Genomic DNA, 20307 nt, shown 5'->3' with positions numbered 1-20307 from the left:
CTGTTTTGTCAGCAACCCGGCAACGGGTTTGGGTTCGAGTTTCAGATTTAAGAACCTTGACATGCCGCACAGCGTTGCACAGTGCATGTTGCCACACTCGTTCCCGGTCGAACAGTGCATAAAGACAGCTCAGTTGGCAACCCTGTCAAAAATATTGCAAAACTCTTTCCTTTATATGTATTATATATTTCTTTCTCTTTGATTTATTTCAGATTTATTGCTAGCAACGGACTTTAAAGCAAATACAACACATTATTAGAATCTAAAAAGGAATTGTTTCACTTGGTTGTTCAAGTTTCCGTCCTGCATTACACCACGGGGCGCCTGTCTATTTTAAATATATTTTTACATTTTTACTTTAGGCATTTAGTATAAAATGTTGAATAGATAACTTAACATATGTCCAGATACAGATATCATTTTTTTAATAAAAGTTACGAGCTTGTATGATTCTTTACGAAAGAGAAGCAAACGTTATTAAGAGCGTAATTTGTTAGCTTTAGACTTACGAGTTCGCATGTCCTTTGCAGTTGCCTCAATAGCGAAATTTGGGGTTCTCGCTGCCGAGAAGAATGCAAGAAGGAAAGTAAGTATACGCTATATCTAACATTATTCAACTTTAAGTTCAATAATTTTTGTTGTCCAATTTCATGAGGTACTTGATCTAGTTGTAAGAACATTAAGCAGTACGTTTCGTGCTCTAGCTCCCGACATAAATGGAAGATGTAAAAAACATGTACACTATATACATGATTATTGTCTTTAAATTTCATAAATTATTATTGCCCAATTTCATGAGGTATAATAATAATAATTATTATTATTTTCCAATTGGTTGCAATATTTAAACATTCAAAAATACCTAAAAAATATTTATATACTAAAAAATATTTAAATATATACTTGAAGTCAAGTCTTAAGCAACAGCTTTTGAAAGTGTCCAGCATGTTCTCGAACATATTAAACTGATAGAATATAAAATCCCTATCTATTATTTCTTTATTTCCTTTATATTTTCACAGCTTCATTGAAGTTCTTTATCGGCCTACACTTGAGCAACATCTTGTCCCCGTTTAGGTAAAGTATTTGGCAAACAAACCAATGTCATTATGGACCTCTCCAATTGCCACAGATTATAGTAAGTAGAAGCTGGCAGCTTGCCGCGCACAACAACAAAAATAGAAAGCAAGAAAGAAAAGAAAGCCTGCTTTTGGCCAACCCCACATACAATGGGCCAATTGTGCGCGCACATGTTCTTCCACTTAGAGAGCCGCCAAAAAAAAACGCCCAATCCTGCCCAGGCCTTGTACTAGCTTGAGGCTGTCAACGCATAATTGGCGCAATTCAATGGACGAGCTGTGAAAAATGAGACCAGGTTAAGGCAGGAACTGGGACGGGGACGGTGACGGTGACGGGGACACACTTGGTGTGCGAATAAATAAATAAATGTGTCAGAGGGCCGGCTTTGGGCTTTAAGAGACGACACTCAATAAATAACAAATTTGATTTTGATGCGCCATTTGTTGTGGTCGAATGGGGGGGTCAAAGGTTCTCGTTACATTTTTTGGGCCCCAAAGCCGAGCCAATTAAAAAGCTAATAAGCAGCCAAAGTTATGACAAGAACACAGTTGCAATTGCCAAATGTTTGGCTTAATTAGCCTGGCAAAGACCAAACCAGATGAACCAAAGCGAAACCAAATGCCAACGTTTGTAATTTAAAACTGTCAACGACAGGCAACGACTAGTCCTTGGTGCCCCAAACCCCTTCTGCCGCTCTTCGCGTGCGGCACATGTCCAGCCCGCCAGCTCAGGACTATAATTTATTAGCAACAGTCACCACATAGACTCGCTCAGCGCCACGCCCACTGCCACTGGCAGTGGCCCCTAGGCAAAGCTTGCGGCTAACACGCACCACGCACCACGCTCTACGCACCATGATAAATGGCATTTATATTGGGTTACAGAGTGTTTGGCCAGCGTTTTGTGCACACTAACGGCACAGTTTTGCATGCCATAATTATCAGAGTATAGCATTTCCCAGCTAAGTCATCATCAGCAGTCGAGTCCCTGCTCGGGCGCCCGAAAAGAAATACATACACACATATATAAGCTGACAGTTGTAATTATTTGCCGTAATGTGACATTATTTATGCACATTTAATGCTAATTCTGTTAAATGTCTCCGCTCGAAGCACATTCAAAAAAAAAAAAAAACGAAGAGAACTGAAAGAGTTGACAGCTTGTGGCTAGCATTTGCACCGGAAGATTGCATTTATTCATTCCAATTCGCTAGGCATTCGCTTAACATAAATTACATTTTAGTTTTGTCTATTGTAAATAAGTAAATAATTATTTGAAAATCAGTTGACACATGAAACAAGGCGAGATTGTGCTGAGAAAGTGAGTGATATAATAACTATCTAGTGACAAGATATTGTTTGTATTTACAATATATTCTTATTTAAAATATATTCTATTGAAATTATGAATATACGATTTTAATTGAAATTTTCCCTTCAAGCCCGCTTTAAAACTGTGTCAAATCAATTTTAAGCCTTAACTGTTTTTAGTCCGATTTAAAGCTGTTATAATCCAATATAAAAATAGATAACTCAGTTTTGAGCCTGCCTTGAATCGTTTTTTAGCTGCCTCTGTTTGTTATTTGTGACAAGTTTCATGACTTTCTAAGCAGCCATGTTGTTTTGTATTTTAATGCAATTTCTTGCCACAATTGTTCTTTTGTTGCCGGGCAAACAGAAAGCCAACATGAGATGTATATCTGAAATTTTCATTTTCTAAAGCGTCTTTTATCCTTTCGTGGAAAGTACAAATATTAAAAATTCAACGTTTGCTCAGTTATTTTTGTCGTGGTTAGCTGTTGATTTAACAGGCGGCAATGTTATTTACACACACAGACACATTCATGTGTTGTGCAATTTGGGCGCATAATGACGCACACACATGCTTGGCGTGGAAAATCACAAAAACAAATTAGTTGCGTGTAATTTAATTTGAAATGCTCCCGCGTTTATCAAACTAAATGGAAAACGGTGAAATGGAGCAGCAGCAGCAGCAGAGGCAGCCACAGAAAGGGAAAGAAAATGCTAATTGGATTTTGTTTTAACATACAAGGCAAGGTACTATCCTGCCTGCTCCTGCCAGCAAGCTGCCTCTACTCTGGCGCCTTTGCCGTGTGCGTGAGTGCCTTTGATGGCCAAGTTAATAAACATTAAACGCAATTATGTTGTTTATTTTTTTGGTGGCTCATTTTTGCTTGAGACGTTCGCCTTTTACTTCTCGTCTCCGCTGACGTTGGTGTTGGTGTTGATGTTGATGTGCCGAAGACTAGTTGCATGTTATAATCTGTTCTTGATGGTCGACTCAGATGCCAGTCAAATTATATTAGCTGGAAACAGCTGTTGTTGAAGCCGATAGAAAAGCGCTTCACGTGCTTTATGCTTTGTTTGATTTTCCCCAATTCTTAAGGGTCTGTCTCTCTTTATGTCCATTTTTTGTTCTGCTCCTCTCTCTTTTAATTTATCAATTGTTCTTTCTCTCATAAGCCATCCTTTCCAAAATATAACCCATTTCAATGCTAAGTTTTCTCCCACTTTCTTCCAACGGACTCTTAGGCATTTGATTTATCAATTTTGCTCTGTGCGGCATTCTTAAACGTTTGCATTAAGCATTCTTTGCTGCGAAAACTGCAATGCGAATCGCTTTCATTTAAAATATTTCCCTGCTATTAGTTAATTGAATATATAGACCAACATTTTTTTATAACTTTAAAAATTTGTTTTCATTTGCAATAAACTATTGAAGTAGATATAAATATAATGTGATGCTTAAAACGCCAACGACTTAGCTTTAAGGCAACTTTTGTTAATTTTCAGAATATTTTGTTAAGAGTTTTCTGCGCTTGTCAAGAAAAGTTTTGCTTTCAACATTGAGCCGAGCTGCCTGTTAATCAATTTGATGGGATGAACGAAAACCGAACCGAAATCCCGTGATGATTTCTTTTTTAGATATATATATATACATATACTCACACAGTTGGCTAATTAATAGGATTAACTACCAAAAAGCAAACACAATTGGCTGCTGAGCAAACAATAACACAAAGCACTCAACTTTTTTGTGGGCTAAAGGGAAACGGGGTACAAAAGCGTAGGCGAAGGCGAAAGCGATGCGGATTTCAGTTTTGTCAGGCCACTCACCGAGGGTGGCAAGTCCTTCAGCAAACATCATTACGTACACAGACACACACACACACACCAACACAGCACACATACAGAGTGAGAGTTGAGTTTCAGATGTCGGCACCTAACGCGCTTTAATGCAGGTGATTAATTGCTTTTGAGGTTCGTCGGCTGCGTGTTGGAAAATTTTCAAAATTTCATTAGCTTTGTGTGTGTGTTGGTGTGTTGGTATGAGTATGTGTGTGTGTTTGTTGAACTTTTAGCCAAGTTTGCCAGAGGGGCCATCGGGCTTTGGTATGCTGTGAACACTGCGTGACTTTTGCAGACAATGCCAGCCCATTTCTAGTTGGCTTAGACGAGCTAATTAAGTTAAAGCTGCCGCCTGATTCTGCTCCTTTTCGCATATCCTGACAGTTGCGCACCCCCAACCCCCTGCCGCCCTTGGTTCCATAGCCATGCTGCTAATGATGGCAGCAGCAGTGGCAGCTCCTGTCCCGCCCCCACAGAGAACGTGCTTTAAATTGTTTTTGATTTACTTATTTCCGCCCTGATAAATTACATTTGCCGCCAACGACAAAGTTCAAGCCGCCATTTTTGGCTAATGCGCAAAGTTTTTGGCAACTTTGCTTGTAGTTTCCCATTTTTTATTTATTATTTCTTTTTTTTTTTTGGCGGCTTCTCAGAAATGTTAAATAATTTATTCATATGTTACGTGGCTGACATATCGCACGTGGCGACATTTTGAGCAATTTTATTGTCTGCAGCCCGTTGCGCAGCTGAAATGCAAATTTAATTAGCTCTCGAGTCTATTAAAATGTCATTTACCATAAATACATATAAATCATAAAGCTGGCAAAAGGACCAAAAGTGATTTAAAGCCAAGCTGAAATTTCGTATTTGTTCAAGCAGTTGGCAGCGGGAAAAATTGTGTTTCTTGAGAAACTTGCTTGCAAAGTGGGGCAGCATAGTTAATATCCTGTACCGGTAGAAAGTGGCAAATGGGGTGTGCAAAATTTTAAATGACGTATGTAACGGGCAAATGTAACTAGAGTTTCTTATGCAATTAATAGATATATACAAATTTATGTCTGTCAATTCTATAAGTGCATCGAAATACAGGTGGACCTAAGTGTATCCCATTGTCCAGAAATATTTAGAAAAACTAGAATCAATAAATATATTAGTAATTTAATAATAATAATAATAATATAATATAATAATAATGTTAAATTTATATTTTAAATACACACAAAAACTCAAGCTGCCATAAACAAGATGAGTTTAAAGAGGATTGATGTAGCAATCTCTCTCAATACCTATCAAATAAACGCGTTGTAATTCTCAACAAGTTGAAGCTTTGAGCGTCGGTAACATTAGCAACATCTGTTGATAATATATCTGCTGCTTAAGCTGATTATCTCTTTTTGTGTGTCCCTATTTGTTGTTTATTATTAAAAAAAAAAGTCAAGCCAGCGCAGATAAAAGAACTTGTCAAACACAACTCAACAAATCTTGTTAGCATATACATATGTAGATACCAGCTCATATATATTGACACACATTTACAGGGTATTTGCAAGTTGCACACTTATGCTCACATTATTCATTCTAGTTATAATTTGTTTGCTCCAGTTGCGCAAATAATTTTGAAGCAGCGACTACATTTTGTTTGCTGACCGGGAAATTGTTATTTTAAAAATGCAAAATGTTGACAAGTGCGAAACTTTTAACTTACAGCTCAAATTAAAGTTCATTTTCCGAGCTCTATATACAAGCATATCAATATGTAGGAAAATACAATGCACTACCAACTGTAACGTTATTTAATGAGGCTTTGATTGCAATGCAATATTTCCTATATGATAAAATATAATATTAAATAACACGTAAAGCTGAAAATGTTCTATGAAAATATAGAACTTTTCATATAAATTAATAAATAAATACACAGAATGTATAGCTAGACAATTATATGTTTTTCTTAAAGTCTTGTTATTGTGTTTATATATATATATGCATACATATGTATTTATGTATGTACGCATGCAAAGCTCAAACATTATCCAACTGAGCGAATGATATAGCGAGTATAAATTGGATAGCTTTCAAGTGTAAATGATCGCGACATAAAGTGGTGTAAGAATTATAAAGAGAGAGAGAGAGAGAGAGAGACAAGTACGTAAGCGTGGTGATCGTACCTTGTCCCACACACACACACACACACACACACACACACACAATTTTCTAGCCGACTCTCGCACAAGCAAACACTTGCCGGCAAACAGCTGAGCGCGATAACATACAAGCAACGCTCTCGATTTTTTTCAATAAATGTGCCGCTAATTGCGTCAGACGCTGCGCTTATGCTTGATTCTTATTTGGCAGGGTCAGCACCTAGGCGAATTCAGTGTACGGCGAGCAGCTAACGCGGCGAGTTGCGGAAAAAAAAACGCAATTGCCAAAGCCGCGCAACAAGAACAACAAACAAGACGCGTGTGAATACATACATACATACATACATATGTATGTATATAAACGTAGTCAATGCAAAAAATTGGAGGTCAATAAACATACACAAAAACATATACATATGTTCATTTTTTAAGAAAACACTATTTGTAAAACTACCACAAATAATTTTTTTGCATCTGAGTATATTTCAAGAAAATACTAAGAAATGCCAATGCAAAAACTAATGGTTTCGTCATATATAAATTCCCACAGTTGTGAAATTGATTATAATACGTACATAATAGAAAATTAGTCCTATTGAACTTTGGTTCGGATTTGATTTGCAAAGATATGGTTTAGTTTGGGCTCTGGTTTAGATACAGTTTACAGAGAACAAAAAAGTAGAAAAATCGGGCTTGAACCAGTTTTAGCATATATGTACGTGTTAGATCTTATCATCATCCCCTCCATTATATAGATGCTAAAAACTAAATATTTGTTTTAGTAATAAATAATACCAAATATAGATCAATTTCAAAACCGTATGTTAGTCCATTTTATCTTCTAATTTAATCTAGTCTTGTTATAAATTTATAATAATTAATTTTTATAAAGCGTCGCTACTTGCAGCAGCAAATCCCAACGCTGAAGGATATGCCGAGCGTGAATATCTTGAACATGACTTTGGGCTTACTGCCAGGTGGCAAGTACAAAGGTGCAGATCTCAGGGAGAGATGGTGTTTTGTCACGAAGGTGTTTGGCCCCATCGCAAAGGCTTCGAACTCCTAAACTATCATCGCAATGTGCATCGTGTTGATTACTTTGGCGTGGTCGGGTCTGGTACCGTCGCAAGATACGGCCTGGGCCAAAATGCCTTCTGCCGTAAATCCAATTATAATACAACCCAAGAATTTCAGATTGTATTTGGGTCCCCTGGATAACATTAACCAACAGTTTATAAGGCGGTAAGCAAAACGATAAGCGAAAAAATTTGGATTTGGATTTAAAGTCCTCACTTTGGCATCAGTTCAAGACGCCCAAATTGCGTGAGGCCCGAGGGACTCGAGATAACAGACAAATACGTGCAGGAGGCGGTGGAACGCATTGAGAAATCGACTGAGGTGAAAAGCGATGCAGAGAAAAGTGTGCTGGAAAAACTGTTGGGTATTAATCGCAAATATGCGGTTATTATGGCGCTGGACATGATGTTCGCCGGTGTCGATACAGTGCGTGCAACAGCTTCTAAATAAACTAACACAGCTATAGTAAGATTTCTTTAATTTATAGACAACCAGCACCTTTGCGGCTATACTACTGGCGCTCGCCCAGCTTCCCGATAAACAGAAAAAACTACGCACAGAAATTCTTGGAATTTTGCCAGCAAAGGATACACCTTTTACGGTTGAGTCCATGAAGAATTTGCCCTATTTGCGTGCCTGCATTAAGGAGACGCTGCGCTTTTATCCACTGACCTCGGCCAATGTGCGCAGCAAGCGGCAGGAACTGGTGCCCAGCGGTTACACAGTGCCACCGGGCAGTGAAATTGCCATGGTCCATTTGAATCTGTTCCGCAATGAGCAGCATTTCTCGCAACCGGACCAGTTCATGCCCGAGCGTTGGCTGCGTGAAAAGCAACACGACTCCAGTGACTCCAATGGCTGTCCCATGGCCACCTAGTCCAGCCATCCCTTTGCCTATTTGCCATTTGGCTTTGGTTCACGCAGCTACATAGGTCGTCGCATTGCCGAAATGGAGCTGGAAGTGGGTGTCGCTCGTTTGCTTAGAAACTTTCAAGTAGAGTTCCATCATCCGGCTGACAAGCCCTTCATTGCCTATCAGCTATCCACGGCACGCATTCCGCTGCAGTTCAAGTTGATCGATTTAAAGAACTGAGTTTGAGTTTCAGTATTGCCTTTTTATAAACCTGTGTCTGACGGAAGACAGTACGCAAAAGTATAATAAGAATAAAATGTTTTTATAGCTGTTTGCACATTTTTAAATTCTAAGAGTTCTAAGACTGTTCGAGTGGAATATAAGTAAAAAATAATATAATATATTCAATTAAATAAAAATGTGATAATAAATGTGGAACTTTCCATTGCACTGTGCAAAATGGCAACAAATTTCTAGTTCCATTTTGATATGAGTAAGTTATGGTAACTCAGGAACTTAGAGAGAGTATATTCCACAGAAGTATAGCAACGCCCAAGATCGCAACAATTTTATTAAATATCACATATATTTAGAATATAAATAGCTGAGATTTTTGGTATGCAACATTATATTTATTTTGAACATTTAATTTTAATTATTTTTAAAAAATATATGGGACATGTATACGGAATAATCTATAGGCTTTAGGAGGCTTGAATCCATTGCACATTTGCGGAAATCTTCAGTATAAAAAGAAGTTCATAAGAAAACTTTATCCACACAGTATGTGAATATATTTGGACTACTCTAGAGCTATTTACAGGGTATTTGCTAGTCAAGCACTTAAGTCTTGCGCACGATTTATCAAAATTGTTAACTTGTTCAAAGTCTTCATCTTTTTAATAGAACATTTGATATACATATATATATAAATTACATATTTTAGTTTCTAGCTAAGAAGCTGCTTAAATTAAAATAATATTCACATGATCAGCTATGTCTATTTTTTTTCTTTTTTGCTATTCAGCTACAAATTAATAAGCCACGCACACACTCACTCATAGAAAGCCTTTATTCTGTTTAATTCATGCGTTTGCCCTTTGTCTGACTTGTGCCTGGGGTCAACGTAATTATAACTTGATGAGCTGCACAGTTAGTTACATGCCCCAAAGGTGTTGCGAAATGCTCTAAAAAGTATGCAACATTTTCTTTCTATGCCAGGCATTTGCATATTTGTGGGGGATGGTGTGTGTGTGTGTGTGTGTGTGTGTGTGTGTGTGTGTGTGTGTGTGTGTGTGTGTGTGTGTGTGTGAGCTGACTCTTTGTTGCGGTCAGATGGCCATACAGCGCATCTGCTGCATGGCGTTGCCTTATGTATATATTTATATAGCATATGGAGCGAATGTGTGTGTGTGCGTGTATGTATGTGTGTGTGTGTATGTGTGTTTGTGTGACTGCGTTCAAACGACAACATAAATCCAGCGCTGCTGTTGTCTTCCTGGATATTGTTTATTATACACACACCCAGACACAACACACACTCACACGCAGCATATGCGGGCGCAAATAACGCATACGCCATGTGGCAGCACTATATAAATATAAATATAAATATTTTAATGCAGAAATGCAACATCAGCAACAGCATCAGCAATTAGTTGAGCTTCTGCCGCATTGTTTTCAGCATGTCTTCAGCTTTAAATTCAATTTAATTATTCGAAAACAAAACTCACTTTAATTTGATCGATTTGCCAGTTTATTGCTTTAAATATCATTTTGATAAATCGTTGCGACTAGTGAAATAATTAGAAATGCGCCACACTTCAGTGCTTGACTAGCAAATGCCCTGCAAATAGCTCTAGAGTAGCCCAAAATATATTTACATACTGTGTGAATAAAATGTTCTTATGAACTTCTATTTATAATCAAGGAAAAAATATTCAAGCTTTGCCGAATTTGCCGAAGTAATCCTTCTCGGTGCCCTCTTTTTGAACCAAGCACAATACCTTTATCATTATTTAAATTGTCCTCAGTTTAAAAAGAAAATCGAACATTAAAGGATACTTTCAAGAAAATTCATTCAACACTTCTCGACCCATTTTTTTTTTTTTTTGATAACAGGGTATAAAACTCAAACATAAAATCAAAATTTCTATATGTGCGCAGCTAAAATGGAAACGTCACGTTTGGCCCATTTAAAGCGCCAAATGGCAGTCGAAAAAAAAAATACAAATTCAATTTGGCACACAAAATAAACTCAACCAGCAGAAAGTGAAAGAGCGGCTGCTGCAACTTCATTTTGTGTGCGCTGTTTGCACACATGTCGTATGCGTAATTTCAAATTAATTGATTTCTAGAGCAATTGCTTTTTGCGCTGCTGCTTAACAAACTTTTGCCAAAGCTTTTAAGGCACCAAGCACGCAATTTCTTCTTGTTTTTATTTTAACTGGCAGAGGGTATATATGTTAAGTCAGGAATTTGGCAACAGCTAGCAGAGCGCCAGGTTAAAGGCTATCAACAACTGATCAGCATTAATAGGTATGTCCATGTTAAGTCTACTCACTAGTTTTTAAGCGGATATATATATAAAACCATGTATTGTGACATTAGAATTAGTTAATAACATCATTATAGATTTTATACAAAGATAATCCATGCCTTCTTTGTCGAAATGTGGGTCAAATAGTATAGTATAGTTTCAGTGTATGTTTCAGTATGCGACTGGTATGTTTACCATCGAATCGGCTTCAAAATCATTTTCAACGATTTTTGTGGGAATTTATGTGTTACGCTTTGTGGAAAGAAAAATGCTTCCAGAGCTCCAGATTTCATATTCTCGTCATAGGACTAACATGGGCGGAAATCGTTTACAACATTTGGTTCTTCCTTCGAAGAACATATTTTAAAATAGAATTTAAGTTAGTGGAGTTAGACTTAAAATTTTCATGCACAAAATTTGTCACGGGCAAGGCCGGGGACTACCCGCTAGTGTTATATAAAAAGACATCACAAAATCTCATAAATAACAAGTTTAAAGAAAACAAGTTAAATTATATTTAATTAAATCGAAAAACCAAAGATCTTGAATATGATTATTTAAAAGAAAACCTTTTTTCCTAAATAGAAACCAAAATCAGAGCTCATCAATATATCAGAATATCCTTTGCCTTTAATCAATCAAGGATGGAATTTACTTAAAAAGGTTTAGTTATAACAGCTTGATGATTTGCTTTTTATAATAAAGTTATATGTTTGCAAGAGCATTTAAGCTTCGAATTAGCAAAAATAATTATTGCTGCTGCTTAATTTTTATTCACGTTTTCGCTCTCAGCTTAACTTTGACTGCGATTTGCTAAAGTGGTTTTTGAAAAATCCACGTTTACGTTAACCATCTTTTTTTCATGTTCGTTTCCTCATTTGCCTTTTTGCAAATAAATGAGCAGCGTTCAACGCTGTGCTGATTAATGCAACTTGAGTGCCAGTTCGAGTATGAGCATGAATGTGAGTGTAAGTGTGTGAGTGTGTGTGTGAGTGTGAATGCGAATGCTGGGTTTCATGTACAGCACAATTAATCAAACCGCAATTGAGTTTTACCCTCACGGCGGCAGCTTTGAAATTAATTTTCAGCTGCTTTTCAGTGTAAATTAAAAGTAGAAGAGACAGAGAGAGAGAGAGAGATATAGTGTGGGAGAGAGAAAGAGAAACAGAGAGAGCGAGAGGAAGCGAAAAAGATAGCAATAAGACAGCCGTCAAAATGTAGTTCAATGAATCCATCTATCGATAACTTAATCTCAATCTTGATTTTTTGGCATTTAACAAACTTAAAACAGATTGCCAAGTCTGGTCCCATGGCTAAATTTAATAAACTAAAACCATTTGCAGTTCACTGAACTGACAGTAAATAAATTTAACCTAATTCGTACATGTCAATAACAACAGGAACCAAGACAAGACAAGCTGCCGTTGTCCTGCCCTCTTTCGACTGCTTCTTTTCGTCCAGCTCCAAGAAAAGCTGACTGAGTAGCACCAACACACACACATACACTCCCACACACTCTCAAACGCACATAGATAGATGCTGAACAAACGTGCGGAGATTTTTGTACAATGGGTATAAAGTTTAAAAATTCTTGAAGAATTTTTGGCTTAACTGACTCTCTTAATCAACAATGCCAAGGCCAGTTTTATCCGTTCTTCTAGTCATGCTTATTCTTTTACAACTTCCCAACACTAAAAAAGTCTCTAAAAAGAGCTTTGGTATCTAATGAAAGCTCTGTAGTACGCATTGGATGATATTAAAGCTAATTAAAGCTTTTCAATAGGTCATATGAGGCTCAATAACATACCAAAGACACAGCGAAGCTACATGTTCTTAAATAAATAAATAACTTTAAAATCTTATCTTTGCTAAATTAAAACTATAAAGCATAAAGCATATAAATGCTTTAAGACATACCAAGACTAGTATAAAGAGCATTAAAGATTATAAAGAACTTTAAAATCACATCAAGGCTTTCTGGTTTGAGAAAAGAATGTAAAGACTATACTAAAGCTTTCAGACATGTCAAAAGCATTGACAGCACGCACTGGCACTGAGCTTAAAGCTCAGCTTTTTACTTTCTTTGAAAGTAAGTAGTTAAACCTTTTTTAACAAATAAGTACAAAATATTCAAGTTTTTTAAATTTTAACATAAAAAGAATGATTTCAGTTAAAGTCTACTAAATATCCTTTTAATTTAATAATAAAAGGTTCATAATTTGCTAATTTGGCCTATAAATATTTTTTAATATTATTATATTTCCAACTTAATTTTTATGCAAAGATTAAAAGACAATTTCCACAGTGCCTTGCTGTTGTCTGTTATGAAGTGCAAAGTGTAAAGCAAAAGCCAAAGATGACGACCATTTCTTAGTGTTAGTATCTATGTGTGTGTGTGTGTGTCTGTGTGTGTGCTCGTTGACTGTGTGCGTATTTGGCATTTTGCGTTTTGTGCCATGGCACCACATGCTTCTGATGGGCTGCAGTTAATCCACTTAATGACCTCGATGATTTTATTGATGAGCACCTAACGCCAACGCTAACGCCAATGCCAACATATGCCGCCAGATGATGAAGATGCTGGGCGCCCATATCGTTCCGTTTTACTTTCTACTCCATTCCATTCAATGCCATCATTTTTTTGTGTATACCCTTGCGCAAGGTAAAGTCAGTTTGTCGAAGTATGTGTTCACGTAGCTCCCAGACTTTTAGGGATTATGTTTTCTGATTAAAATGCGATGTAAAGCGATACCGATGCTATCGATATCGATAATTGTTACTGTCGATAGTTTATTGCAATATCGACAGTTTTGAATCAGCCGGAAGCCTTTAAATAGGCTTCATTTATTAAAAAGATTACTTAAATCTTTATGAATCAGTTTTTATGTTTGCTAAACTACTTTTTTTAGAATATTAAGAGGTAACGATATCATTCTTGTTGCCAGCAATCGACTAACGAAATTACAGAAGCTTTAAAAATAAAATTAAAATATCGATATATAAACATTTGAAGCTTTTAAAAGTATCGATTGGTGTCGTCTATCGAAATTGTTTAATTATCAGATCGATTCAAAAATACTCTTCCGACGCCTCTCTCAATTATTTTGCTTGGTTTAAGCAGTTATTGAACTACGAACGAGTATTACAGAAAGGGTATTGGAGCAGCATCGTATTAAATTTAGCAGCTCCTTAATTTTTTCTTCGTCTGGTGTTGTCAACGCCGCCTGTGCAGCGACGCGTGGCACTGCCACTAAACGGTATTGCCATCATCATCAGCATGAGCATCATCATCAACATCGACAGCATCAGCATCAGCATCAACATCATCATCGTCAACTTTGCCATGTTTGTTTCCTGTTGATTTTTCGGCGATGCCACGGAAACCTACTAAATTAGTGACAGCGACTTTGGCTTCCAGCTTGGATTCAGCATTTGATAAAATGGCAGCTTGTGGCGCTCGCTCCCCAAGTGTGAATCCTTGTGTGTGCGCGTGTGTGCGTGTGTCTTGTGTCCTGTTTGTGTTATTTATGCGCGCGCATTAAAATACAATTTTTATGCTTGGCATTGCCAGACTTATCCTTTGACTCTCGCACTACTCGCTACCCACATGCCCACATCCTGTCCCATTGCCATCATCAGCTCGAAGGCAGCATCTTTATTGAGTGTAAATGCGCGTGGCGAAAGCATATTTATTTACGTTGAGCTGCTTATTTATTTGGCAAATGGTTTTGCATTTGTCAACAACAGCAACAACGGCAACAGGAACCCATCCCATGCCAAATCCTGAAGCGCCGCCCGGCAGCAACGGCGACAACTTTCATTTCAATTTAGTGCATTGGACTCCCCATTGGTCAGGCCCGGGGCCATCCTCTGTTAAGTCGCTGCCAAATCAAGTGTGTGAATTGTGTGAAATGTGCGAGCTTTCCCATTTTGGGTATTTCACTTAGTTAACAGACACGGTTTAACGTGCGCGCATTTTATCGCCAAGATTTTGGCATGCCAATTTTTTATGCAGATTTTAGTCAACAATGCATACTGGATGTTTGATGAGTAAATACATTTTTTCAATAACAATAAAAATATTTAGTCCAATGAGTTCAACAATTCTTTAAAAATTAATTAGTGTATGATAAATCTAAAATATTATAATAAACAAGTGAGAGGTTCTAGTCGGGAGCTCCCGACTAGGGGATACCCTGAACCCTCTTCTAACAACATCAAATGCATATACATATATATTCTATTTTAGAAGCTTTATGTCAAGTTTGGAGACTCGAAATTGCCCAAAAAGCAGGATATCGATATCGATTTGTATCGATTGCTCTGAAACGGAGTAAGTTATCGATTATCGGAAACAAACTCGATCTGCGCGGGAACTAGGAGCACCTACATCTAAAATTTCAAGTCTCTAACTCTTATAGGTTCTGATATCCTTGCGTTCATACATACGGACAGACGGACGGACAGATAGACAGACATACAGACAGACAAACGGACATGGCTAGATCGACTCGGCTATTGGTGCTGATCAAGAATATATATACTTTATAGGGTCTGAGATGCTTCCTTCTGCCTGTTACATACATTAGGATTTTGCACATATACAATATATATAAAAAAATGTGAACTGAGATCATCTGGTTTTTACCATTAACGAAATTAAAAGTTTTAAATTAATTTATATTTATTTAATTGTGTTTTTCATAGAACATTTTTCGATACGGCAAGCTGCATTTATTCTTCATGGTTTTAAGGCACAATTAATTAAGTATTTATTATCAAAATGAACTGCATTTTGTTGCTTGCGAAGAGAGCGACATTATATTTGAATAAAAGAATGCCGCAGATATCGATTGAATCTTGTGTTTATTTCAGATATTGTTGCTCGTGTACATACACTTAAATATTTTCTCATGGCAATCTGTTGACTTTTATGTTGCATGCAACGTTGTCTCTTAACGGCAATAAACTCTGACCAAACCAAGCAAACGTTGGCGCTGCTTAATGATGCGTTAAAGCGTTAACATTAATATGGGCTATACACACACATACTCACACTCGCACTCGCTTCTTGTGACACTTGGCGCTTTAATTAAATTTTCGATAATTGCTTGCAGCAAGTGCGGCAAGGAGTGAGATGGAGAGCTGGTGGCAAGTGGCGACAACTGAAACACAGTGCAACACGAAAATATTTGTTGGCGCGCGGCGCATTTAAGTGGCATTTTTAATTGATTAAAAAAAAAAAAACGAAAATTGCGACTACATTGCATGGAACGTTGGCCAAGCGGATGGCGGGTGTCGGCAACATTGGTAGATTGCGAACTGAACTGAACTGAGCTGAGCATTGCTCATTATGGCTTGTTGTTGCGGCGTTTAATTAACAGGCCACGCTGACAGTTACTTTTTATTTTCAGTTTCAGTTTTTCCTCAACGCCATTTTTAATTTCCTTGACGCATCGGAAGTGGCGTCAAGCAAACCGGAAGTGGCGACGCACGCAGCAAAGCGCACGGCGCATAATTAACTTGTAGGCGGCCAGCAACAACTGACAACTTGCGCCACGCCCACCAGCAGCAGCAGCCACTTGTAAAAGTTAACAAAAATAAAAGTGCCAGGCACACAGTTAAGAAAAAAAAAACAAGCAAGCCAGTTCAGGGATGTACTGAAAGCTACCCTGTATGTCCTTACATGCCTATAAGGTTTTGTGCATATCGAATATAAAAATTAAGTTTTTTAAATGATTTTCTAGAATATTTTATTGTAATTGAATTCCCTAACATTATTTTATTTGCGGCTGTTTAGGTTAATAGATAAAATGACTAGATATTAGATAAAATGCCGCTGAGATCGATAAGTTAATGTTAAAGTTGACAGCCACTTTTACAGGCCACAATCTGCTTGGGTTTACAACTATTTTAATAGCAAGCAGGATATTGCTAGCTTCTATATAATAGTAAATTTTCTGTTAAATTGCACAGAGACTTAAAGAAGCCTTCTTAAAAACACTTGACATTTAAATGTTATTTATCAAAGTTATTTACTCGCTCAGACATCTACATACATGCCGCTGATGCTATTCTTGCTGAAATCGATAAGTTCATATTAAATTTCACTGCCACTTTAACAGGCTACAATGTGCTAGTAGCTTCTATGACAAATAGAATGTTCCTAGCTTCAATAGACACGCTTGGGTTAAAATTGACAATCACCTTAACAAGCAGTTAAGTGTTTTTGAAAAAATGAATGGCTTGTACGTAGTTTACATACCGCTAGCTATTATTATTGCTGAGATCGATACGTTAATGTTAAAGTTGACAGCCACTTTTACAACCCACAATATGCTTGTGGATTGAAAATACCTCCATACCAAATATAATGTTGCTAGCTCTTGTACTCGCTAAAAGAGAGAACTTCCTGTTAAAGTTGACAGTCAGAAGCCTGCTTGTTAAAGTACACAGTCACTTTTAGCACTTAAATGTGAATTGTTTAATTGATTAACTCGTACTGGCAACTCTTTAGAAAGGTGCCAACGCCATATTTATATTTCCCCGTCTCCTTACAGCAATACAAACACCTTCAATAATTGTCTAACAAAAGAATTCTAAAAAGTAAATCTAATTATTAATAATTGCATTCGCTCGGAGTTGCCACTTTTTGTCAGTTAGTGATACCCGTTCTAGACAAATGCACGAATACAGGGTACAAATGGAAAAAAAAATCAAACTTTCACTGCGTCTAAACTTTGCCAAGTGAATTGAGAAATGAGCAGACGCCGGCATCGCTTGAAACTTTTGCCATAGCTCGAACATAATTATAAAAGTTTCGACAAGCATTTGCCAGGTGGGCAAGCGTTGCCACAAATCTGGACTTGCGAGCTACACAAAACGGAATAGAACTTGCGAGTTGGACAAGTGGCCAAAATGCCAAGTGCCAAGCTACAGTTGCTGTTCTTGTTGTTGTTATTGTTGTTGCTGCTGCTGCTGTTTCTGTGTTAATTAGCGTGCCATTGGCATTTATGCTTAAACACTTAATGAGCTCGTTGAAATCGAGGCAGCTTGTCCCATGTCAGCCCCTCGCGCTAATTGCTTTTGGGTAAGCCTACATAGTACAGGCATATATTTCGGAGAATTCTACATATGTTGTCATTTCTGGCGTGTCATTCAACCAGCCGGAAAAGGGCTTATAGCGCTCCAGTCTGGTGTGTAACAAAGCCTTGCCAGTCTCTGTTGTTGACAACAACTGCTAAAAGCGGACAAGAAATTCGCACTGGCCTAATCCAATGAATTGTGTATGCCCTTCATAGGCAATCTACACGGGAAGTTCTTATGTTGAATAGTTAACTTTTTTTTTTGTAGATCGTTATTAAATCGAACCCTGAATTTGAATACAATCAAAATAAAATTAAAATAGAAACAATTTTAGTAACAGGATCAGTAATATTGACATTAACATTAACAACAATGTCAACATAAACATTAACATATATGTTAACATAAAAGTTAACAGAAGTATTTACATTTACATTCACATTTACATGCTGTCTGGCAAAGCTTATATACCCATTTGGCGCTAGGGTAAGGCAACAAAAGCGTTTGGGAATGGGAACAAAATACAGAGAGGAGCCACTTAGGCGCCAAGTGTCGCTGGGAAAGGATCCTATGCTCCAGCGCCAACAACTATACCTGCGAACCAGCAGCACTTGGAAATTGCTTTGAGTTGATGTTGGGTGCTGTTTTCTTATCTCACAAATAGGCATTGTACTCGACCCCTGAATGTGTGTGAGTGTGTGTGTTTGTGGGTATGTTTTCCTTTGATTTTTCGCATGCACGCATGAAAATTGTTTTCCTTTTGTTTGGCGCACAGCAGCAGCAACAGCAGCAACAACAAAGGGAAAAGGTTGTTGGCAGCGCCAGGAAACTATGAAGGATTATGGATCTGTACTGCTTTTGCAGCTGCTGCGGCTGCTGCTCCGGCTCCCAGCTCCTTCCGCCTGCTCTAAGTGTATGCTGAATGGGCGTGGCAGTAGGTGTGAGTCAGCCAAAGGCCGCATAATGACAATGGACCGATGCACAGGCACATAAGAGAAGCCCATTCAAATGGGTCACGAAACTGGCAGCCGAGCAATGGGCATCAAAGGCGGAGCAGCCCAAATGCTGCAATGGAGCTGAAGCTGGAGCTGGAACCAGGTGGAGCCAGGTGAGACATGATTGAAAATTGAATGGCGCTGAGGCCGGAGAAAGAAGGAAGGAGGCGCACGTTAGGGGAACGACACTTTCCCGGAAGCATAGAAAGTGCTGTTATCGTTGCATCTGTTTCGCCCACTTCTGATGTGAAAAACTAGCTAAAAATATCGAAGCGAAAGTGCTTCGACATAAGCAGCATTCAGACTATGCAAAATCTAATGAAATTTACATTGTAGCACAGTAAACTACTTGTGAAATATGAAAGGAAGCCGAAACAATTTTTCGGAACTCATTACGCAGAGAATGGACGAGATTATGCACAAAAGCAACTTCCTTGCCGTTCTAAATATTTCAACAGGCAATTAGGTATTCAAGTTCTTACATTGAACTGAATTGGAGCTTGTTTGAGTTAAATTCGTCGATCTACGTTGATGGTGTTTGCTTTATTTTTCTGAATTTACTTTCTGAGAACCCTTGCCCTCCATCTCTCTATGTCTATATTTTTCTATCTTTATCTATCTCTCTATCCATCTATATCTTTTTCCCTTTCTCTCTGTCTCACTTCTCTCTCTCTCTCTCTCTCTCTCTCTCTCTCGTTTTGGCTGTCCCTTCATTTTGCCTTTTTCTCTCTTTCTATATTTCACCAATTTTACTCTTTGCCTCCTTCTCTCTCTGCCTTTATCTTAAACTATCCCCCTAGAAATCATTTGTTTACTCAAGACGCCATTGTACCATATTCCTAACAAGAAGTTAGATGATCTATATATATATGTACATATTACCCTTTCTTATATTTTCTGTCAGAAACTGTCTGCCTTGTTATACAAATTCCTCTTTGTACTTTATTCTGAAACGTTTGACAAGCAGCAATCCGCTAACTAGTTAAATTAGATATAACATATATATAAATATATACATAATGCTACCTTTTCCTTTCTCTTTTTCTTATACTATCTCTCATGGGCTTTCTTTCTAGACAGCATTGTCAATCAATTATTCTTTGGACTTAAACGTTTTACGAGCAGTATTCCGCTTATTAGAGAAAGTATAGGATAAATAATAACTGTAAAATCTCAACCAAATCCTGCAACACAAATCCCTACACATATGGCACATAGTAAAACCAAAAAGGAAGCTAATTCTCATACAAGTGAGTAAGAAAGCTGCTTAGCATTAGCATCAAATCTGAGGGCAAAAGGTATTTATTATTATAGTAGGACAATTTATAAGCGCCCAAATAACAAGCATTAAATTCTGTTGCAAATCTCAGAAGCTGAAATCCAC

General features: G+C 37.6%; 1 protein-coding gene across 1 annotated transcript; it reads left to right on the top strand.

Moving 5' to 3' along the window:
* The first annotated feature begins 7451 nt into the window (after positions 1-7451).
* On the top strand, positions 7452-8543 carry LOC115758180 (cytochrome P450 CYP12A2-like). The gene is given in 3 exon segments (XM_030698721.1): positions 7452-7615; positions 7678-7876; positions 7938-8543. Coding segments are annotated over 3 exon segments (969 nt in total).
* Positions 8544-20307: the final 11764 nt, after the last annotated feature.

Source organism: Drosophila novamexicana, unplaced genomic scaffold (assembly GCF_003285875.2).
Source record: "Drosophila novamexicana strain 15010-1031.04,08,12 unplaced genomic scaffold, DnovRS2.1 tig00000137-arrow-arrow-pilon, whole genome shotgun sequence".
Taxonomy (NCBI): domain Eukaryota; kingdom Metazoa; phylum Arthropoda; class Insecta; order Diptera; family Drosophilidae; genus Drosophila; species Drosophila novamexicana.
This window is presented reverse-complemented; position numbering and strand designations above follow the sequence as displayed.